Consider the following 25,204-nt stretch of genomic DNA (forward strand, 5'->3'; position numbering starts at 1 on the left):
CATGATGACTCTCTCCATTTAATAACTAAGGTAAATTTTCTATAAAGAGAGACACAAAACATTCAACTTTTCACTAAAATTCTCTTATATCCACAAAGTTTATACACTACGCTGTTATATTTATAATGGGTTCTTATGTTATTATTAAATAAATGTTTTTGTTTTTTGTCTTTGTATCAATGGTTGTATTGTTGTTGTTTTTTGAAAGGTTGTCATAGAAAGAATTCATAAACACACGTCAGGGAAATGTTTTTGACCCACCGGAAAAAAAATATAATAACCCGCTAGTTGTCACGGCAACAGACGGCCAAGCTCAGTTCTCTGGGTTAATACGTCACTTGAGTTCTTCCACTGGGACGACTAGATGGAAATGACTGTATCAACCTGACAGTCATTTGTGGGTTTACAGTCAGTTAATGCAATAAGTAACATTCATGACCAGAGAGTTGACCTGTCCTGGGAATGAATAAGGTCAGGTCACACGGGACACGTTAAATACTTGTGTGGTTTGGTTATATCACTCGTAAATTATAACCAATTGTCATTCCTAACCAACCTAATATATAAAGACTAAATTGTCATCACAAACACCTATAACTTTAACGAAATTATAGATATTTTTACGTATCTAATTACAGTTACATATAGATATAAGATATAGTGTGATAGGTACATTTGACACATTTAGACCAACACACATCAAGCATCAGGGAAGACAAGAGTGTATCTGAAGCCCTCGAGTGTGAATGAGTTTTGTCCACTTAGAAAAGTTGCTGGGAATTCTTTCATACAGCAAGGAGAGAGACAGACAGACAGACAGACAGAGAGAGAGAGAGAGAGAGAGAGAGAGAGAGAGAGAGAGAGAGAGAGAGAGGTAACTCTCAACAATTGTGGTTAAAAGCGAGTAAACGACAGACAGAATGAATTACAATAATGAAATCATACTCTACCTCCACCCTTCCCTTCCACCCTCACCCTTTACTCCCCACCCCTACCCCTCACCCTTACCCCCTCATTCCTCACCCCCACCCCCACCCTGAGAGCTTAACATTACATGAAATTGAGACTTAGAGACAAAGAGAGAGAAAGTTGCCCTGGACTATTCGGAAGAGACTTGACAAGAAACAAAATGAACTAAAAGCATCTTGGTACAGCTCGCCTTCTCGGTATAAACTTTAATATAAGCCAACACGAGAGCTTCCGTGAACTGCCTCTGCTCCGAGGTGAGAGGGAGGTGAGGGTGAAGCGAGGAAAGGAGGAGAGGAAGGTGAGGGTGGTGCGAGGAAAGGAGGAGAGGAAGGTGAGGGTGGTGCGAGGAAAGGAGGAGAGGAAGGTGAGGGTGGTGCGAGGAGAGGAAGGTGAGGGTGGTGCGAGGAAAGGAGGAGAGGAAGGTGAGGGTGAATCGAGGAAAGGGAGAGGAGGGAGGAGGATAATGATGAGGAGTGGTGAGTGGAGAAGGAGGAGGGGTGAGGGTTGATGAGTGAGAGGGGGAGGAAGGGTGAGGTGGAGGAGAAGGAGGAAAGGGTGAAGAGAGAGAGTAGTGAGAGGTGAGTAGAGAGAGATGAGGGGGAGGGGAGGAGGAGAGATGAAAAGTAACGATCTAGATGTCAAGAAAATAAAAATAAAGAGAAGAACGACTCTAAGTTTTGTGTTAAGATGAAGATAATTGGCCAATCAACCTTTTACCCACACATGTTTCACCAAGTTGTGGGGAAAAACATGTGTGTGTGTGTGTGTGTGTGTGTGTGTGTGTGTGTGTGTGTGTGTGTGTGTGTGTGTGTGATTTTAGTAAAAGTTTGTCGGCGGGATGACTAAGACTGATGACTGCTACACCGACGAGAAACCTCGACGAATCATACACGAGATTAAGACCTGGGAGATGAACCGAGGAGGGGAGAGGGGAGGGAAGTGGGGGGGAGGGGAGGGACGTGGGGGGGAGAGTGGTGGAGAGGGGAGGGAATCTTCACAGAAATCCACACGAGGCTGTAAAAATGGTGAAAGGTGTGAAAATTGTGTAATGAACCGTGCAGATAACTTTTGCTGTTTTGAGTGTAAGGGGGTAGTGCTCAAAGGACTGCTGGTATGAAGGGTAATGCTCAAGGGACAGCTGGTTACTAGGGTAAGCATAGTTTACAGCGCTTAATAACACTGACAGTTGATATACCTGCATTAAATAATGTGTCTATGTTATGAATACGAGATAATTGTACGAGTGTAATTAACAAGTGTAAATAAGTTTTGAATTTACATCTTATTTGACTTAGTTTCTACATACTAATTAATTGTGATTACGTATAAATCCGTAAGTACCTGAACTAAATTATTTCACTGCCATTTTCTCGTAATACCGAGAGAGTTTACATAGCACATTTTAGGTGACAATAATGATGCGTTTTCTGTTGTTCACATCGCCGAGACAAACGCTGCTGCACTGAGAATTATCGTCTTTGCTTTACCTACAACAGACGATCTTACAGTTCAATAATACACTTAACATAGAGGCAGAAAGACCATTACTTAACAATAATATTGATATAAATACAACGTTTCACTAGACCATGTAAACTAAACGAGATGTGTTGATAAGTATTTGTCGTAACAATATTGAGGCGACAAAAATCCAGACACACATGCTAGGCGGAGCAGCGGGGTGCAGGCCTGGCGGGGGGCGGGAGTATACAGAGTGCAAATGTGTCAGGAATTGATTAACCATCGGCAGCATGGGAGGTGGAGTGGGGATGTCCACATGCTGGTTCCCAGAGTGTCCCAATTAGGTTACTGCCGCCGTCCTGCTCCTCCACAATGAAATCCTCCAGGTTTTTGGCTTTTGTGTTGCATGTTGGCGCTGGTCGGGAGTTTGGGAAGCTCACTTCTGTTTCTTTTTCCTGTGAAAATGTTGGCCTCTGTGTGTGTGATAACTGAGTTTAGGAAATATTCATAGTGGTAAAAAGCTAATCTGGCTCCTCAGAGGAGCAGCCAGGAATTGTTATCCAGTTTGGACACTGAACACAGGAACAATATGGAAAAGAACGCCATCTGTTGTGTGTGTGACGAGGCTACGTATGTCTGTATCAATGATAGTATATAAATGATAATATCAAAGTAGTTTCTGGTGACAGAACATGAAACACTGTACACTTACTCATTCTTAGAAGACAAAATGACACACAACACGAAATATTGGCTAGATATAACGCTAGTAGACGGTCATAGAACAAAAATGGTCGCGAGGAGACAAATTTAGACCGAGGAATTTCTCATCGTTGTATAAAACTGTTTGATTGAGGAGCCCCTGGACTGTGTATCCTGCCATGTCTCTAATCGCACTGTAATTTGCTCGGAAACATTTCCTAATGAACTAAACGTAACAGATTCACTACAATTCCAGACAACTCGCTCCTGTGTCGTTACCTGTAAACGAATTTCATCGATTCTGTTGATCAAGAGACGCGGCGCTCGGGGACAATTTACGGATTTCTTAAAGATAGACTACTATTGTGGTGGGCTATAACTATTGTGGTAGCCTATAACCACGGTGTCTGATGGGCTATAACTACTGTGGTGGACTATAACTACGGTGTCTGAGGGGCTATAACTACAGTACCTGATGGACTATAACTACGGTGTCTGAGCTGAATAAAATCGTCTGAGTGTGGAGCGATCTTCTATCTAAGGGGCTAAACTGCTGTCGGTCAGGGACGGAGGCTTGCAAGTTCACCAACCCAGAGCTTTTGGACCAGTCAGGGTGTTGGCGCCGTGAACCAGCCCGGAGTTTGTGATAGTGTAATGGACATAAATACCCCAGAACAGAAGAACCGAGCCTCAGTCTAGCCTGTGAACTCCTCTGGGATACCACGCCCCCACTGGGAGCTGTGGTAGTAGTAGTGTTTTCATTGTTATTATTCGTAGTGATCATAGTATATTATTATCATTATTATTATTATTATTATTATATAAAATATTTCCCTTTAATACACTGTGACGTAACAAACATGTAGACTATTACCCAGCATAATAATCTTCATTTACAGTCCACTGTTTATCAAGAGATGTTATTTCAAGGTCTTTAAGCCCAAGTACCTGGAAATGTTTGCCTATTGTTGACCGTATCATTAGGGAAAATGCTCCGCTAACACTGCCTGCAAATGAGCATGAGCATTTCACGCTAGACCTCTAATGAAATATGTAAATGGAAGAGCCTTCGTGTACACATGACCAAGGTATCTCAGTTTATTTATTTAACACCTGAGAGTAAATACCTGAAGGATTACATTGTTTCTTCGTCTGTTTGTCGTGGGTCTTTTGCCCTCATTACAGTTTTGGTTTTAGTAATGATAATAATAAAAACAACAATAACAACAATAGTAATTATAATAATAGTAATTAAGATAACTAATAATAATGCCAACAACAGTAATAATAATAATAATAATAATAATAATAACAGCACCACGCTACTTAACACAGGCCATAAAGATGTTGATGGAGGCCGTCTGACTGAGAAGGAGTGAGAGACTATGAAGAATATAGGTTATGGCGTGATTTATGGGGCGGCGCGCGGGAGGAAAAGACAACTTGTTAAAACGCCTAGAAGGGATTAACCAAGGATAGATATTAAAATTAGACCAAAGACATATATAGTTAGTGTTTGTGGAATAACCTAACGTCCAAGGCGATCAACTGAACTTTAAGCACCCCAGGGGGAGAAGGAAGAGGTGGATTTACTGAATTCTAGGCATCTTAGGGGATTAACTAACCTGGGGAGAGTATTGTAATATAGGCTTTGCCAGCTTAACCCCCAGAATATAGAGTGTCCAGGGGATGAGGTTGAGGTGGGGGGGGGGGGATACATTAGGTTGGCCTGTTAACACCGAAAAGGTTGAATATAAACATCGTAATGGCGCCACAAAAGAAAAGACAAACGAGTTAGGAATATACATTTAAACCATGAAAGGGATCAGTACCGTGAGAAAGGGAGGGAGAGTGAAGGATATAGAAGGATTACAAGTGCCATATTGAAGGATGAGCCAGAAGGGGAAGGTTATATGGGACTCGATCGTATATGTGTGTGTGTATGTGGATCACTTGTTTACCAGCAGTATAAGTGGAGAGGATTATAAGGAGACCAGTGTACTGAGCGGAGGAGGGAGAGCGAGTTTGTAGAGGCGTGAGAGTGAAGGGAGGAAACTGTGTGTGTGTGTGTGTGTGTGTGTGTGTGTGTGTGTGTGTGTGTGTGTGTGTGTGTGTTGAATAGTAAATTGTTATGTGAGTAAACGTAAGTCAAGATACAATAGAGAGAAGAATTAACAGATGAAAGGGTAGGCAGAAACCGTTAACGAAACCTTAGTGTACTGTATAAGTGAACTGTCTTGTGTGTGGTATTTGTGATTATTACGTGGTTTAAACTATGAGACTTACCTGCTGTGGTAATTACGCGGTGTAAACTATGCGTGTTACTGATGTGTTTAAATAAGACGTTACATTTATGTGTTGTGTTGCAGGAGATCGTGTTGGCCATCACAGCGGAGTACACAGACTGGTCACGACCCGTCCAGCACCCAGTCAACATCCGGGACCTGACTGCAGAGGCGATACACGATGCCTCCTTCGTCTCCCCCGTCACCGTCTCCGCCAACCAGCTCCATACTCTGGCCAGGTCGTCTTATCTCTACGTCTTAGACTACCGACCTGACGAACCTGACCCCTTGGTAGGTTAGGTTAGGGTAGATTAGCTAAGGTTAGGTTAAATTAAGTTTTAAGGTAAGATTATATAACATGTGTATTTGTGTGATTAAATCGCAAGAGGCAGATTTAGATGTCAGTATTAATGATTCTATCCGAGAAGGTAAAAGTGTAGTGCCAGAGCGTCCGTAAAGCCATTAGTTTATGTGTTTACCTGTCGTTAATCTTAAGAGGGAAAATAACATGACGAAGAGTCTCTCTCTCTCTCTCTCTCTCTCTCTCTCTCTCTCCATCGGTTACTGCCCAAAAACATCGAAATTATAGCTGATTACTTGACTATAATCATAAAGTCTCTAAAATAATCACTTGTAGAGGAGGAATTAATCTCACAAGAACCATATGTAAAGATAAATCACTTGTGTGTCAAAAATAATTCATTAATAATAAGTATTCCCAACATTAAAAGTGAGCTACGCTGCTAATAGAGGCACCAGGTCAACTTACTGATCACTGAGAGACTATTGACCTCGTTAATATATCTTCTCTTGTGGCTCTGTGTATGTGTTATATTTTGGAGAAAGTTGAAGTAGCAGTTGGACAAAGGGTCTAGTATACACACACACACGATACCCAGAAATAAGTTATGAGTTTCACCCCTTAGAGTCCAGGCGCCCTAAGTGATAGAAGATGGGAAATTCTGAAAACTTTTGAAATATATTGCCTGGGACAGCTATTGTACAACCATAAATCAAAGTTTTAGATTACTAGTGGGTCTGCGTACCCAAACATTACTCATTAATGACAGCAAATCGATCGCTTAATCCCCAGTGTGGTCGAGGCATCCCCCACACACCTCGCGCACAGGAATGCATTCGTTAATTTCAATAATCAATTACGTTTCTGGTTCTGTTTCCACATACTGTACTATTCTGTTGCTGAAACTATGGTGATAATTTCATAATCGTGTTTACTTAATGAAAATTGCAACGCAGGTTAAAGTTAGGGTGAGGTCAGCTATAATGATATTACTGCACTGAGCTTCGTCAAATTTAGAATTATGAGAAACGATATTTCTGTGGATATTATTCAGACGTCAATATATAAATATCTATAAAACATATACTATAGGCGGCAAGGGGTGACCTCAGAGGACATTACTCAGTCGAGTTTTCATATCCCTCCCACTAGAGGTCACAGCTTAGAGAAGTGTCAACTTATCACCTTACTAGCCGTTTAGGCGGTCTATCCGGTGTTAGAATAGGATGAAACCAAGAACCGGGAAACCTGTGGTAGTGACTAGTGAGGGTCACACTGGCAAACACTTCTCGCGTGTGTCCGGGTCGAGGCTTGAATCCTTGACATTAGTGAGAATTATGCGAGTTACCGCTGTACCACCAACATCATGTAAAGTCTTATACACACACTTACTGAGATACTTTACCGCCAAGAAACTTAGAGTTTTTGAGTGCATGAAAAACAAAAACAGTACTGTATTGGGATATGATTATGTTAACGAATGAATTATTGATAACTAGTGTACGTACTAATCTAGTCAATGCGTTTAAGGACCTTACCTTATATATAAGGTTTGGTTAGCCATCCTCTTCCTCCTCCTCTCCCTCTTTCTCCTGCCACCCTCCTCTTTCTCCTGCCACCCTCCTCTTTCTCCTGCCACCCTCCTCTTTCTCCTGCCACCCTCCTCTTTCTCCTGCCACCCTACTCCTCCTCCCCCTCAGAGCTAGACAGTGAGAGATAATGAGTAATTAGAGAGTAAGAAGGAATCATAATCTCATTTGCTTGAAAAACTTTTACTACCATCAGGACAAAGATGTGAAGAAGAAGAAGAAGAGAATGAGATGAATTATGATTGTTCTTATGCCTCTAATACTCCCTAATTGTATAATGAGGAAAGATGAAGACAATGAATCTGGTGAGAGTGGCCAAGCAAACCGTCTTTAAGCTGCAGTGAGAGGTTGAGATTCTGATTGTCGCGGGGCTAAAGGCTTACCGTTTTAGCCGTAATCCCGAATATTTTGTTTATTTTCTCAATCTCAATACATATTCCTGAACACGCTGATTAAGGAACTGCGGTTAGAAATTTTGATATTTGGGTAATTGTTCTAATTACGCTTGGAAAATTTTAATTAATTATTTTTCAATGGCAATCTTTGGTGTTTTGTGCTATAGTCGATGTACTAAAGTAGTTAAACACCTATCAGTTAATTTCATTCTACGCCACAACACGTCCTCTGTACATAGTCCAGCATCATTAATAAACGATCAGACAATAACACCGTGTGTTTAATATATGTTTTTAAGGCTAATTTCCTTCATAAACAGACTGGACCTGACATGCCCCTCAACGAGCTAGTGTACGTATTCGGGGCGCCGCTGGGGTCACTGGGCCCTTTGTCAGCTGGCCTCAACTTCACCAACACGGAGGTGGCCCTAAGTGAGGCGGTCATCACTATGTGGACCAACTTTATCAAGACTGGGTAAGTGGTGGTACAGTAGGGATGTGTATTGGTGACCTAACTTGACCTAACCTATACTTTAATTACCGGAATCTGTACTTATATTGATGTTTCTTTCTCGTGGACCTAACCGAATCTGATGTTGTCACCCGCCTCTCAGGAACCCGAACGAGAGCGGCACCGGGGAGCCCTGGGACACACCCCGGGACAAGCAACGTTACCGTTCTCAAGAGTGGGCCAGCTATGACCCCGTTCATAGGAGATATCTGGACCTTGGTGAGATATCAGCTCTCTCTCTCTCTCTCTCTCTCTCTCTCTCTCTCTCTCTCTCTCTCTCTCAATTTAATATTATTCATCAGATCCTACAATCCTTGAAGAAGTTTCCATCGTGCATAATAGACGTTTAGTGCTCGTGTTTGGCTTGTACATTGTACATTTATTTATAGGTTGTACATTAATCAATCAAACCTTCTGCAGGAGGTCGTGGTCGTGTGCGTGACCACTACCGCGCAGGTCGTGTGGCACTGTGGTCTTGGTTGGTGCCAGGGCTGGAGAGGGTTGGCTCTCGCTACGGCCCTGACTCTCCTTTCCACAAGCTACCTAACTACCTGCAGCCCGACACGTTCTCAGGACCGACTCGCCCCACCAACCTGTCTAGTAACTTCCTCCCGCCGCCCACCACCCAGCCACCCACTACCCAGCAGGTGTCCACCACCACACAGAGTACCCTGCGACCCACCGAAATGGTCATCGTCAACTCCAGCAGCGTCGCCGGCCTTCTGGAGAACATTGACGGTAATCCAAAGTTCCAGGGTGGCTTCCCATACACCACTGCTCTCAGCCTCACTGTTGCCATCGGCTGCTCCCTTCTGATTCTAAACTTGCTGGTGTTTGCTGCCGTCTATTACCGTCGAGACAATTCTCGCCAGGCGTTCAGCAAAGCCAGTCACGACGGCAGCAGCGACAGTGGTAACGATGTCCAACTTCATCCTACATGTGAGCCTTGTAAGCCCATCTCGCCCTCACACTATGGCACTCTGCGCTCTTCAGCAACGCTGCGCAGTAGCCTGGCCACATCTTTCGAGGGTGACCCACAGCACGAGTGGCCACCGGACTACACCAGCAGCTGCCAGAGTGGTGAAGACGGTGCTCTCTGCGCCCCAGGAGGCCAGTGCTTGATGCCGGGGGCGGGTCAACCCCATAATGGCACAGCATCCCGACGTGGTGTGCAGAGACAAGCTCTGAGCTACAACCCTCACGTTGACACCCAACTCTCCCCCACGTCCTACACCCATGATGACACTCCCGACATGCACGTCTGAGGCAACACCTGAGTCCTGTATGGTGGACCGTCAGTACCACTGCTTGTTATTATTTTTCATTATATTTGTTGTTTTAGTGTGGCCAGCGACAGCCAGACCGTGCCAACACATTATGTATAAATGGACTATGTATACATATATCATATTAAAGGCACTGTTAACTAGTAAGAAAAGTAAAATATGAGTGTTCAGAGTGTTGCAAGTGACTTTTGTGTCGATTGAAATAAAAATATACTTTGTATTAAACTTGAGTACAGAAGGTAATATTGTATGCTTCATTAAAGCTGTGAGCGTTCCACCACAATCGACTGATATTTAATGAACATTGTAATCGTGAAAGCAGAAAAAAACCTTCGTATTTCAAGGTGAAACAAGAAATATTTTCAAGAAGTGAAGCAGACAGCAGCCACTTGTGTGAACCAGCTATGGAAGGCCACTGTCACTAGTGGTTGGCGGGACTGTGCGACACAAGTTATATAAAAATTCCTTGTCAAATCTAACAGAATCCATACAGTTCACTTTAAACTAACATAGAATAAGTTTGGTTGTCTTTGCTCTTGTGGAATTAAAACAAAAAACAAAAAATACACTTTTCCAAAGTTAACCAAACGTGACTTTATGTAAAATATTTTATTCATGATTTGGTAGGGTTAGTTTAGCTGGATATTGTACAGTAAACTTTAGAATACTGTATATGTCAATAAGGACTATACCCGTTAGTTACGTCAGTCTCAAGGGATAGTGGGCTTCAATCACTGGAAAATAAATGAGGCTGTTAGTTGTGATGGAACCCGCAAGGTGGCACTGGCGACCAAAGGTAAACAAACACTCGTCAAGACTCAAGTGTGATAAACTCTTAGTGTATATAACAGAGTCACGAGGTAAGTTAATTAACTCTATAATATCTGTCATTTGTGATAAAACTTAAAAAAAAAATAATAATAAATCTTCTTCACTATTAGACAGTTCAACTTGACGGACATACAGCACCGTGATGGTAAACTGGTCATTGTTACAGGTAGTTAGCAGGTCGTTAGTGATGGCAGAATGAGATAAAAGAGATGTTGTCAGTAAAAATAGAGTAAAACCATGATATAAGTGAGGACCTTATTCACTGGTTCATGAGGTGAGAAGAAATGTAGTTTAGTGACTGCCAGAGTATTTGTCAGTAAAGGAAGTACAGTAGCAGTATCATAGGACTCTCTCTGTAGCTTAACGTTACTGAGGCACACTTCCTCCACAATGATGAAATTCTGACATTGAAAACACCAAATATTGACTTGAAAACATTGTTAGTAAAAGGGGATTATAGCTATGGATATTATGGTAATACTGGAAGACAATATTGTACCGAAACAACCAACTTGAGGAAATTTGTCTGTAAAAGATAAAGCTGTATTATCTCATGAGAATTTAAAGAAAAATATGGGTAATAGTTAAGGACATGGCCTTGGGTTAAGTACCTATGTAACGGAAAATATCTGTAGAAAGAAACAAGGTAAAGATGTAGGAGAAGAACCTGGAACTCAATATGCATTGCTTTGCATATAAGGAAGGAGAGAAAAATAATATTAATACTGTAGTTCTATAGCATTTTATCGAAATTTATATTTTTCATTTTTCTTTTCACAATGTGGGCAGGGCTTTAAAGTACATGTAAAGGGAAATTATGGGGCAAAAGGCTAATAAAACCAAACCTAGCCAGTGTCCAGGTTAAGAAGCTGAGTTAGGAAACTCAAATATCAGTATACATGTCTAACCTAACCAGAGAATCCTGACCTAACTTCCTATCCAGCTGGACCCTCCTGTGTTTAAACCTAACCTAACCCAACAAGACATAAGAAAAAATTAGAGGAACCTTAACAGTCAAACCTGAAGTAATAAAGTCAGAAAACTCCAAAAATATAAACTTTCGCAAAAAAATACTTTGAAATAAAGTATTTTTTGTTTTTCGTTTTTTGGCTCTATCTCCCTATATACAAAGCAATATACAGTTACATGGTTGACCATTTCTGAATCTCGTCTGAAAGCATATTTCTTACCTAAAGAATAAAACACATCGGGTGGAGGAATAGCTTTTTTTATTCCAAGCTTTTTCCATCCGCTTGCTTCACGATAATACCAAGTGTGCGCATCTTTGTTGACAAAGGCTTCACAATGACTGACTGACTTTATTGCTAAGCAAAGGAACATTTTCCTGCCAGCAAACCAAACGATTTTTCTTCCTTTCCATTCAAACCTAACCTAAACAAATAGAATATATCGTATATGTTAGGTGGATCGTGTTGGTTTATCTTATCAATTACAAGTGTTTGTGTATATGGAAAGAATGATGACACTAAGATTATTATTTGCCCCATTTTTGAGATGTATTTCTTAATGTAGAAAGGATAAGTTATCATCATCGTGTATACAAAAATCTTCTAAAGTTACTGATACTGCTGCTGTTGTTTCTTAGTGAGTGTGAAACAGAATAGTGTTATTAATATCTATGAAACATTTGGATTCTTCCTGGCATGCTCCTCGGGTAAGTGGCACGGAGCATCTTTATTTATGAAGAAAACTGATGGGAAAACCTGAATACGAAAGTGCTATTCCTCCATCTGATTTGCTCTAATCCTGAGGTACATAAAAGTTTTCTAATATAGATATTTTTTGATAGGTGGCTGGTTAACCTGAACCCTTCTTAATCATTACTTTACCTGTACTGTAATGCCAAAAAGTTTCAAAAGAACAAGTTTTTCTTTGTGTTATTTATATAAAAAAAAATTCTGTCCTGAGCATAATGCTTTGCCACGCACTACAGCTCCACTGTTTACATCTGGGACATTTTGCTTTAACCACAGGAATGATTTATCATAAATACAATGAACCAGTTTGACCTACCTAACCTAAACCAGTACCTAATTGCCAAAGGAGGTGGCAGTAGGGCCATGGCCTCCTCAATCCCATACAATATACAGTATATACAGTTCATATATACCTGAACTCTTGGAGAAATCTGCCAGAGAGTGTTGTGACGGCACCTAGTGTGAGCTCTTTCAAGACAGACTTGACCTACACTGGAGTAGGTACAGATACATCCTGGTTCCAGTACATGCCTAGTACTTGCTACCAGTGTGTACCAGAGGCATAACTGACCGTCCAAGTAGCTAACAGGCCAATCAATGGTGAAGAGGATAAAGTGTAAAGTACTATACAATAATCATAAAAGTAATAAAAACTTAAAAAAGGCTATGAAAAGTCATAGAAAATAATATCACCATAGTATCATATACAGTACAGGGTACAGTGCGGTGGAGTCATGTAATTATGCGAGAATGCTTCCATAAATTTTTTTGTCATTATAACTGCATGTTATTTCAATACAGCACATTGTTTCTCTGCAAAAATGGGAGATCTACCTGTCCAATACACCCTCTATGTATCCAGCTCTCCCTATGACCTAACCTATGTTAAGAGGTTAGTTAGGTTAAGTTGCTTCATTTGTTCACCGATAAATCAAATAATGTAGAAATATTATCAGTTTTTGGAAACATTTCTGAAGATCAACTGAAAAGCCCAGGATGTAAATAAAGAAACAGAGGACATAGATATAGTGTCGGAGCTCAGAAGCGGAGGTTAGTGTTCAGGATGGAAATATTCATAAAAAAATTATATTAAGAACTTGTTGTTCCTAAACATTTTGGCCTCATGTTGTAAGTAAATATTTATCTTCACAAGAAAACTTTTCTCAAGATGGCAGTTTAGGTGTTCATACAGTCCTAGTATTACCCATTATACTTTATTCACTGTGATGACCAAGTGAATGTGTTGCTCAGTTCTCACGTTTGTGATATAACTGAGACTTTTGATGGTCATCCTCGTGTTTCCTTCGTCGACTATATGTTTAAAGGGGTACAGTATTACTACTTTTGTGTCCTGTTGTTGATTCACTGATGTTCTTTACCCTATTCAAACCATAAGAGAATCAATCCATTTGTAAAACTTTTACGTGTTTAAAAAATTGAAATTTACTGTGAAGGCATTGTAAATATGGCATATATATATATATATATATATATATATATATATATATATATATATATATATATATATATATATATATATATATATATATATATATATATATATATATATATATATATATATATATATATATATATATATATATACACACACACACACACAGACCATTAACATCTATATCCAAGTGAAGTAATCTTGTAACTGGGCAGCACTCCTGACTGACTAAATTATTCTGTACATAAATTTGCTCGAACAGAGAAATTAAACTCATAGCTGCAACCCTCCCTCTCCCCACCCCCCCCAAGGACACCACCTGTAAGTGTCCTCCTATAGTTTATGACAGAGTAATAGTTGAACTGTGTGTTAGCCAATCTTTATCAGGGTATTTTTTATTATCTCCTTCTTTTTCTAGTATATTTCGCTGCCAGCTTGTCTCCTTCACTGTCACTGTCTGAGTCCTTCTTGATGAGTAAAACAGTTTTTAGTGATGAAGCCACAAAGGGTTAAAAAAAATTGTCCATTACAGCTGCCATACACACTTGTCTTGGCTCATTTAGTGAAGAAACTTGAGAGTGATGACCTGATGACTTAACACACGCGTGGAACTACAGTATTCTCAGTACATGTGACATACATGATTGTAATCACTGATAGAGTGTTACACAATGAGCTATATGGTGATTCACTGTATTCATCACATTGAGGTCATGCCATACCAGACTTTTGTTATTTAAATTAATAACACTTAACAAAATCATGGCCAGGGCAATATATTATTATTGTTAAAACATGGCCACAAGGTCATGACCAAACATGACCCAAGATGATCCTAACCACATTCATAATCATGACAACACGTGAACAACACTGAATAAGAAATAAAATAGTCATAGAATATATCTATATACAGATACTGTATTTATAACTTTACCTTCACATTATTGCATCTCTCTCTCTCTCTCATGTTACAACAAGAACTTACAGTAACCATAGTCAGTGCAGACGTCAAGCAGCACATACTTCACCTAACCCAGTCACCACATTGAAAACTTGTGGACATCACCACTAAAAAAAAAACTTTCTCTTTAGCTCTTCAGATTCAGTTAACTCGACTGACTCCTCGTAGAATGTTGTATATATATCAATGTATATGCTTATATAGTCATTTTTTCTAACAGCAAGAAAAAAAAAAGAGTGGGAATCAGAGCTCAAAACTCCAATACTTTATAAATCTATCTACAGTAAAAGAAATTGTTTTATCATATTAATGTCCAAGTACCGAAGATTAAATACATTAAAACGTTTCACTCATCTATCAGTGTAGAAGTGTAATAGTTGTGTCAGTGGCTTGGCTGTAGTCATCAGGTACTACTCCATGTACAGATGATGGATTGTTACTTGTGTCCCCAAAGCCACTCATCGTCCTAAAGCACACTCACATACATTACTCTAACCGCCCTCCCTTGCTTCCCTCAATCAACTCACATGGCTACAGGTCATGCAGTTCTCGTGGTGTGGCGACACGACACCTGGTGGACACTAGTATTAAGAAACTATTCTACAACAGCAACTTTGGTGTGCGTGTGATGAGGTGCTTTTATGCTCATGCTGGGCTCCTTAAGAGAGGGTGTGAAATGTGTAACAAGATCTAATTGGGAAAAAAAATCAAAATTTGTGTTCTCGTGAGCTCACTCCATCTGAACTGCATGAAGTTTCTGCCACATTAGTGTACCCATTCATGTACATTGTTACCCCCTTGGTCCCATTATGATACATTATTACATTTGTGCCACAGAATGGAAGTATGTGGATATGTGAGTGAAAGCATGTATGATGGCTAACGAACAAGTGAGCAAGTGAGAGAAGATTTTGAGACATAAGGAAGGTGGCGAGGGATCATGCCCCACATAGCTGACTCATCCCAGAGGAGCAGATGAACCAAGTTAAGGTCCTGCTGCAGTTTCTCGAGTCACTTGGTTCAGCTCCTTCATATACTCAAGTAGGATCCCTGGCAGCTCTCCTTGTCGTCATATTGTCTGTTGATACAGTACTTAGTTTTTACACTATTGGCATCTCGGTACCCAGACCCGTCCCCACCCTGATCTATCTCCACTCCTCAGAGCATCGTCTTGTTTTAATTACAAAGATATCTTGCCACCCCGTCGAGGGCGTAGGTGCGTAGAGTAGATGTGTGAGCTCCTCCTGCCTGCTTACATTGTGTCTCTCTCTTACCCCAGTGGATTCATGTTGTGATTAGACCGATTTGACTTCCACATCAGTCAGTTTTGTGTTGATTTCGACTGCATTTAGTATTATTGGAGTGGTGGTGCTTTTTGTACTTGTAAGAATAATTATTTTATACGAGCGATGACAATAATAAATGAATGTTTATATGAAAAGATCTTCATTATTTTCCTATTTCATTAATTTATATACAGTAATACCCCGATTTACGCGGTCAATTGAACCCGCGGAGGTCTGCGTAAAACGAGAAACACGTAAATGGAATAACAGGACATATGGGATTAATTGAAATAGAGACTGGGCCGACTCCCAAATTCCACTTTTTCCGACACAATACCTATGTTGTAGTAAAAATAACATCTTAATTTTATGATGGTATGCACACACAATTAATATTTAAGAGAAATACAGTCGCCAGGTTAATGTCCATTCAAATAATGGACTCAACTCCCCCCCCCTCCCCCCTCTTCCCACGCTCGCTGGCTCCTCCCTCTCTGAGAAATGCTTGGGTGAAAACACTAGATTTTAAGGTATAGTAATAAATAATACCTCAGACTAAAGTTAGGGTACGTAATATAATTGTCATTGCTGGATTCCTTGCAAGACCAGGAATATTTTGAATATACTGTACACGTCATATATTTTGCACAAAAGATAACATATTTGCTCTGTGTAAACAAAATTCTTACATTAGATCTAAAATTTGTATGTCTAATGCAAAATTCATGATGTTTATATTCAAAATGATCATCATATTGTAAGAATTCCAGCAATGTAAATTATATTCTGGCCGGGTAATTTGTATGAATTTTATGAGCTAAATAAAAAAATTATACTTCACCCGCGTATATGAGTAGATGCACCGCGTAAAGTGGGAATTCAGGTTCTGGCAGGGTACCGCGTAAATGTAGAAACGCGTAAAGCGGGGTATTACTGTATAAGGGATTTACTATGATAGTCTCCTGAACTGTTTGTAAGAGAAAAAGTAACTTTATCAGTCAACAGAAAATAACTAAAGCCCCATCTAATACTACAACACCTTTTATGTCCATATTATTTTTAATATAGTATAGTAGCTAGGTTAAGTTTACTTACTTTATTTACCTTGCTAGAGGTAGCCTTGCCAAGGAAAGGAGGCCAGTTGTCTGTGTAAGATCCCTCATTATTCTTGATAGTCATGTTTTGGGCTACAGTAATTGTAAAAGCCCAGTACTGTTCTTGATTCCACAGCTTCATCTGGTAAGACTTTTCCATAAGCCTACCATAAGAAGTATTTCCTTATGTTAGTTATGTGCTGTATTGTATCTTGGTGAGCTTAAAGTTATGTCCCCTCGTGTTGGTGGTGCGTGACATCACAAACAAATAGCCCGGATCCACGTTTTTCATCCCTTTCAATATTTTTAATGTCTAAGAGCTCTGCTTGGTTGTGTCTTGTCAACCTGTAGGATAGATTAGAGTGCAGTTCACTGTAGCTAGATTTATCAAGGTTAGGGTATGTTAGATTATGTTAAGGTAGGTTAGATATGGTTAAGGTAGGTTAGGTTAGAATCTAACCATTAGATAAACTTAGGTAAACTTAAGTAAATATTTCTATTTATCTTCACAGTCTGTTTGTACTTATTGTTTATAAACACCAAAAATTACAGGAGGTGAGTAATTAGGGCTGCAAATCTAATGAAATTACTGTGATTAATTACATCAGATATATAAGGGCCAAAATTGCAATGATATCCCATTGTAAATTTTGCCTAAGGTTAAGAAAGTTCCTATACAGTACATGGTAGGGTCTTGCCAGTCTATCTTACAAATGCTCACCTCACACATCCACCCTCCTGCTGGCTCAGAAAAAACAAAACAAATTGTGACCACACATGCATAGGTGTAGTAAATGAAATGAAGGGGTACAACCTCAGAGTCACTGGGGAGTTTGTTGATATGCACTTACTGTGAGGAGATGTCTTGCAAGGATTGTGTTGATGTACGCAACTTTAGGATGCCGCATAATGCATTAAAGTATAAAGGCTGTTGCTGATATTGCCCTGACTGTACGTCTAACCAAAGTCAATGAAGCAAGTTGGGAAAGAGATCCTCACTAAGACTGAAGAAGCTGTTGATAGGATAGAGGGAGTAGTTAAGAGGAGCTATGCTTAGGTTATGACAGGATCAGCAGTTAGGGACTCTGCAGAAGAGACTCTTGAAAAGATTACAACTAGTAGATCTAATGATATGGGAGAGAGGGAACGTCAGTATCAGTTCAAGCACAGGAACAATATAATCTTGTATGGAGTCCTCGAGAGTCAGTCGGAGGAAGTTGAAAGTAGGAAAACACACGACAGGATGAGATTTCAAGGTACAGTATCTGTACAGTGGCTCTGAACCTGTCAGCTACCCCTAACAAAGTGAAGAGGCTTGGACAGATGCAGGAAAATAAGCCACGCCCCCTCAAGATAACATTAGAGAACGAAGAAACAAGTGGGAATTTATCCGGCAGGCAAAAAACTTAGCAACAAAAGAAGCATTTCGGAATATGTTCATAAGCCCAGATTACACGGTAGAGCAGAAAGAACAGCACAAAGAATTCTTGATGTACTTGAAGAAGAAGAGGGAATATTCAGTGAGAAATGGGAATGAACGTCGGTGAGTCATATGCAGGGGAAAGGTATTAGAGGTGCGTACTATGTAAACAATGTTACCTGTTGCCATACCCCATAAAATATGGTGAGTTTAGTAAATGGGGCAGGTGGGAATGGTAGGAGGTCAGAGCCATTACCAAGCTCAGAGTTGCTGTCGATGACTGTTACAGGCTTGAGAGTCATGTATACACTGACACTTTCCTTGACAAGAGAATGGAGTTTGAAACATTACTCAAGACCCACCAACCTGATATAGTACTGTAGGTGTTGATGAACTGTTGTAAAAGAACAGGAGGATCAACCCGGGGGATTGTGAGATGAATGTAGATGGATATGAATTATTTACAAAACCTTCTCAGGCAACTTGCAAGAGGTGTGTGGCTATTTATGCTAAACAGGACGTTAGAGCCAGCCAGGTAGGGTGTGCTGTTGGAGGATGCTTTTGAAGAATTGAAATGATGTAAAATTAAACTGAAGGGGAGAGACTTACTCATTGTTGGATGTATGTATAGATCCCTGAATTGCAGCCTAGTAAACCAAGGGAACTCATGAGCCTTAACAGGCAATTTACTGTAACTACACTCAACTCTAACCACCTCTTTGTCATGGGGAACTTTAACTATGGCGACATCAACTGGAAGAATGAAACCAAACAAAATAATTTTAATAATCCCACTACTTACTCTTTTTTTGTAGAAATATTGGGAAATAATTTTCTAACAAATACCCAAAGTGCTGAACTTCATCATAACTAATGAGGAGGGTATGGTGGCCAAGCTGGAAAATCTAGCCCTTGTTGGCATCAGCCATCATGTGACATTGAAGGACATTGTCCTTCAGATTTAACTGTTACTTGGTTCATGATAAGAACAGTTCAAATATTACAGTGGCAATTGCAACAGCATGAGGAAGGAGATGAGGAGTATTCACTGGCCTGACTTGCTGGCAAACAAGAATGCAGGTACTACTCTGAACACCATAGTCAGTGAACTATTTTATTGATAAATATATACCCAAGACCAAACCAATTGGGATCCAGGAATACAAGGAGACTGTTACACATGAACCTTGCTGTGGTTGACAAAGATAAGAAAAAATCTCATAAATTCCAGAGATGGGCAGGACAGAAGGATGTATACCAGGTTATGCCAGGTCCAGGAACAAAGCAAAGTCAGAGTGTAGAAAGCTTTCTACCTTAATACATACTTGAAATTAAAGACACGTGTAGGCGTATCAGATCTGAAACATATATATGGTAGTTACGCAAACTCAGATCAGGACAAATTCTTTTCCTCGGTCTTCACTGAAGAGGATGAAAGCAATCTCCCTGCATTTGAGGAAAGAAGGTACTACACAGTTCTGATGCACATTATATTCTCAGAAGAGTATATGAGGAATGAATAGTCAAAGATAAAGGTTCACAAGAGCTCGGGCCAAGAAATGCATCCTGTAGTGCTAAGAGAGTTCTGTTAAAGATCCAGGCACTGGAAAATGATACATATGAGTCCTATATTCAAAATGACCAAGTACAATACAGTATATTGTTATAGGTGAATACAATGCTGGTAAATATTTAATGTCCAAAAGGATAGCATCACCACACCATGACGCAGTAACTTTGCTTAATACTGCCGTGTGAGCTGCCAAACACATAAAACCTTTATACAAGTTTTAAATACAAGTACAATAAACCCTCAATAACTCGGCACATATGGAGCTCAGGCCTTGCCGAGTTATCCCAAATTCCGACTTATCGAGGCACTCCCCCTGCCCCCCTACAAAAATACAACAATAAAATTGTTTTGACACTTATCAGCACTACAGGCAAAGATTGAAGCATCATAGTAGGTGATGCAGGTGGCCAGATATGCCGAGATTTTCCCAGATAATTTTATATACCCCGAGTTATACTAAAACATTCCAAGACCATATCCATACAGTACTGAGTTTTATGAAATTCAGAGTTATCAAATGCCGATTTATCGAGGGTTTACTGTAGTACTATGTAATATAAATAATAACTTGTGTATGTCAACAAACAAGTAAATGTCTTATTAATGTAGGTCAATACAGAACCAACACAATAACAAAAGTATTTAACATCAAGTGACAACGTGCATTGACTCACTAAACAAAATGGCGTCCCAGAGACTTGACGGGTGACTCGGTTTTTATAAGTCCCTAAATGACTTTGTCAACATTTTACTAACATAGCAGAATGGTGAATACAGTATGTGCAAACAATTATATATAATTCATTTTTGTAAATGTTGGTAAGGAGAAAAATGAACTATAGAATAGACAAAATAACTATAAACAGGTACCTGTATATCACTTCTTTTTTTTCTATGGTCAGACCGGGTACTATGGCGGGCAGCAGCGGCCGGTCACCTGGAGGCAGTAAAGGCCCTGAGAGATAGTGGTGCTGATGATGGTAAGTGTCCTTGTTATTTGTTAATACAGTACTGTACTGTATCAGTAGCAAGACACTACACTGGGATATTAATAAACTATATTATTAAGTTATCTTATATATTGTTTTTATTTATTTATGTTTTTTGTTTATTCATCCTCTAATGCTAAAAAAAATTAATACTGTACTGGCAATTTTTCCTCAAAATTTTGGTCCAGAATATGTATAAAAATATGGCGCATCTTACCTAATTTAAATATAAAAAATGTAATCAATGCTTCTGTTGTCCTTTTATTGCTCCATCCATACATACTGTATATGTATCTTTGAAGTCAGTTGATAATTGATGGAGAAAATACATTTTGAATGAATGTAACTTATGTTTAGAGTTATGAGATCAATCAGATGCACAGACCCGCTCTTGATGAAGCTCGTGGCGGACTGAGTGACTAGTACACACGTACTCTCCTCTCTAAACTCATACCCATTGAGGACAGTTCCCATGTAGTCAGTTAGATCAATAATGTTACAGTATTTCATTATATTGTAGTCAAGACATCTAATAGTAATGACATTTTAATTACTCACCAACTGTGGGTCTCCAAGGTGACTTTTTGGTGTTTTGGTGTTATTCTGGTAGTACGTAAATAGTTAAACCCCTTAAATTCCAATAAAGAGAGAAAACTGTATTGTATTTCGGTCGAAAGTTTCAGCTACAGTATTTTAGCCCAAAATTGGATTTTCTTCAAAATTTCAGTATAGGTACTCCTGTGCATGCTGATTCCAAATCTATGGTCCATGATTTGATTGAGAGGTAACAGCTGGTCGTAATGATGCTTGGAAGATTGTAATGTAATTTTCAATGCTAATAACTCGCCAGCTATATATAAATATTTTTTATTGAATAATCTGGTGTTATCACACAAAATCATGTAAAACACAAGGGGCTTAATATGTTCTTTACTTTCTGGCCACTTGGTGAAGCTACTGTCGCAGGAAAAAAAAAACTTTAAATGAACTATTCTCCTATGGTCTCAGAGTCATTGGTATTATTCACCTTATATGTATTATTTATTATCACAATTCAGATGATGACCTTGGTTACTTATATGATGTGGATTATTTGTTATTCTTTTGCTATTTTTTATCAAAAGTTTAACTAATGATTAAATAATCTGTTTTCTAGATTGGACGTGGGATGAGAGGCCCAAGTTATTCATCTGCCTGGGAGACCAAGTTATTCATATTTCTGGGAGACCAGGTTATTCATATGCCTGGAAGACCAAGTTATTCATCTGCATGGGAGACCAAGTTATTCATCTGCTTGGGAGACCAAGTTATTCATCTGCCTGGAAGACCAAGTTATTCATCTGCATGGGAGACCAAGTAATTCATCTGCCTGGGAGACCAAGTTATTCATCTGCCTGAGACACCAAATTATTGTATCATTCCCAAGCTACATTGTTTGTTTCTCTTATCATTAGTTTAGACAGGAGGGTCATTATAGAAGCTAAATTATTGAGCAACACCCCACAATAGATCAGTCATTAGCTCAATGTATACAATTATATTCTACATCATTACACTAATTACAGTTTTATTATTTTTAGTTATAGGAATAGTAAAAATACTTGTACCTTTTATTTACTGTTTAATTGATCAAGTTTACCATACATCTGCTATGACATTTGTCCAGTGGTAGTACAGGTAGTCTAACACTGGTGGCTGTACAGGTAGGCTAACACTAGTGGTAGTACAGATAGGCTCACACTGGTGGTAGTACAGATAGGCTCACACTGGTGGTAGTGCAGATAGGCTCACACTGGTGGTAGTGCAGATAGGCTCACACTGGTGGTAGTGCAGATAGGCTCACACTGGTGGTAGTACAGATAGACTCACACTGGTGGCTGTACAGGTAGGCTAACACTAGTGGTAGTACAGATAGGCTCACACTGGTGGTAGTGCAGATAGACTCACACTGGTGGTAGTACAGGTAGGCTCACACTGGCTAACTTTAATGTATCAAGTGTTCTCATTATCACCCAAGATTCTGACCTTGTAAGGCTACAGGTGTAAGGGTATGGATTAGTGACAATGTTGTAGGATTTTTCAGGAGTTTGTTGTAGGATATTTAAATGGATCTTGTAGGAGCTATAGTCTTGGTATACTTTTTCCCTCCAGATCACGAGATTTTTGCCTCTTCATCCTCCTCCTCCTCCTCTTAACCATACTCTCCTCCTCCTCCTCTTAACCATACCCTCCTCTTCATCTTGACCATATCCTCCTCCTCCTCCTCTTTACCATACTCTCCTCCTCCTCTTAACCATACCCTCCTCCTCTTAACCATACTCTCCTCCTCCTCCTCTTAACCATACCCTCCTCCTCCTCCTCTTTACCATACTCTCCTCCTCCTCTTAACCATACCCTCCTCTTCCGCTTAACCATACTCTCCTCATCCCCCTCTAACCACACACTCCTCATCCTCTTAACCATACTCTCCTCTTCCTCTTCCCTCCTCCTCCTCCTCTTTACCATACTCTCCTCCTCCTCCTCCTCCTCTTAACCATACTCTCCTCCTCCTCCTCCTCCTCCCATACTCTCCTCTTCCTCCTTACCCTCCTCCTCCTCCTCTTTACCATACTCTCCTCCTCCTCCTCCTCTGCTCCATACTCTCCTCCTCCTCCTCTTAACCATCTCTCTCTTCCTCTTAACCATACCCTCCTCCTCTTTACCATACTCTCCTCCTCCTCCTCCTCTTAACCATACTCTTCTCCTCCTCCTCCTCCTCCCTCCTCCTCTAACCATACTCTCCTCCTCCTCCTCCTCCTCTTAACCATACTCTCCTCCTCCTCCTCTTAACCATACACTCCTCCTCCTCCTCTTAACCATACACTCCTCCTCCCTTAACCATACTCTCCTCCTCTTAACCATACTCTCCTCCTCCTCTTAACCATACTCTCCTCATCCTCCTCTTAACCATACCCTCCTCTTCCGCTTAACCATACTCTCCTCATCCCCCTCTAACCACACACTCCTCATCCTCCTCTGAACCATGCACTCCTCCTCTTGACCCTACACTCCTCCTCTTAACCCTTCTCCTCCTCTTAACTATATCCTCCTCTTCCTCCACTTATCTTGATGTTCGTGGATAATTTATTTATTCTTTTCTATAAATAAAAAGATGTTAAGATTTTGTAAGTAAAATTAAGTACAGTGTATGAAGTTATGATGATTGCATTACTTAAAACATGATAACTATTATGTATACCGAAATTTGTCACAAAAATGACACTTTTTGCCGATCTAAGTCAGGTTAGGAGAATACGTTAATTCATTTATTATTAAAAGGTGCACTAGACAGACTTCAATAGGTCAGTTGTTCTTTAATTGTGAAAGAGAAATCCCAGAGTGTAAAATGCTTTTAAAACAAACCAATATATTTACAAGGAGCTCTACCATGGGTGGTGACGCCTCTTGGGGCATGCCCAGGGGAGGCCAAGCCTACAGGGACCCTTCTAAAGGGTTGCAGTGACCCCAGGGGCCCAGCCAGGGGTGGTGATATCCCCCCCAGGGACCCTGCCAGAAGCAATGGAGGTTCTCTCAGGGGCGGTGGCAACCCCAGGGGCCTTCTTAGGGGTGGCTCCTGCTAGGACGTTCTCAGGGGCGGCAGTGCCCTTAGGGGCCCTCCCAGGGGCTCTCCCAAGAGCATCAGCATTGCCAGGAGCCCTCCCGGGGACAGCGGTACCCCAGGGGGCCTACCAGTGACTGTGGCTCCTACAGGGGCCCTCCCAGGAACCCTTAGGATAGACGCTGGTGGTGCAGACACCCATGTGAGGGCCCCTAGGGGCACCGTTTACACTGCGACGTCCCCTGGAGGCGCCATTGCCTTTGGCAGGGCAAATAGGGTCGCAGTTGCCCTGGGAGGGCCCCCGGGGGCGCCATGGTGTCATCCTACAAGAAAATTTGGGTGTTTGAGGCACCCAAGACTATATAGCCTTGGTGTTATTCTATTGGCAAATTTGGGTGTTTGAGGCACCCAAGACTATAACCTTGGTGTTATTTTACAGGCAAAATTGGGTGTTTGAGGCACCCAAGACTATAGCCTTGGTGTTATTCTATTGGCAAATTTGGGTGTTTGAGGCACCCAAGACTATAGCCTTGGTATCATTCTAGAGGCAAATTTGGGTGTTTGAGGCACCCAAGACTATAGCCTTGGTGTTATTATAAAGGCAAATTTGGGTGTTTGAGGCACACAAGACTATAGCCTTGGTGTTATTCTACAGGCAAATTTGGGTGTTTGAGGCACCCAAGACTATAGCCTTGGTATCATTCTAGAGGCAAATTTGGGTGTTTGAGGCACCCAAGACTATAGCCTTGGTGTTATTCTATTGGCAAATTTTTGGTGTT

At 40.4% G+C, this 25,204-nt stretch overlaps 1 protein-coding gene across 1 annotated transcript in view; it reads left to right on the top strand.

Annotated features, from left to right (window-relative positions):
- Positions 1–23,053, top strand: part of LOC121866919 (neuroligin-2-like) — a 65,691-nt gene extending 42,638 nt beyond the window's left edge. Inside the window, exons 6-11 of the mRNA XM_042366659.1 lie at positions 5,502–5,708; positions 8,023–8,177; positions 8,317–8,432; positions 8,634–10,359; positions 20,741–20,818; positions 21,984–23,053. Coding sequence (XP_042222593.1) covers positions 5,502–5,708; positions 8,023–8,177; positions 8,317–8,432; positions 8,634–9,478 — 1,323 coding nt within the window. The 3' untranslated portion in view covers positions 9,479–10,359; positions 20,741–20,818; positions 21,984–23,053. The remainder of the gene's footprint in view (positions 1–5,501; positions 5,709–8,022; positions 8,178–8,316; positions 8,433–8,633; positions 10,360–20,740; positions 20,819–21,983) is intronic.
- Positions 23,054–25,204: the final 2,151 nt, after the last annotated feature.

This window comes from Homarus americanus, unplaced genomic scaffold (genome assembly GCF_018991925.1).
Source record: "Homarus americanus isolate GMGI-L3 unplaced genomic scaffold, GMGI_Hamer_2.0 scaffold850, whole genome shotgun sequence".
NCBI lineage: Eukaryota > Metazoa > Arthropoda > Malacostraca > Decapoda > Nephropidae > Homarus > Homarus americanus.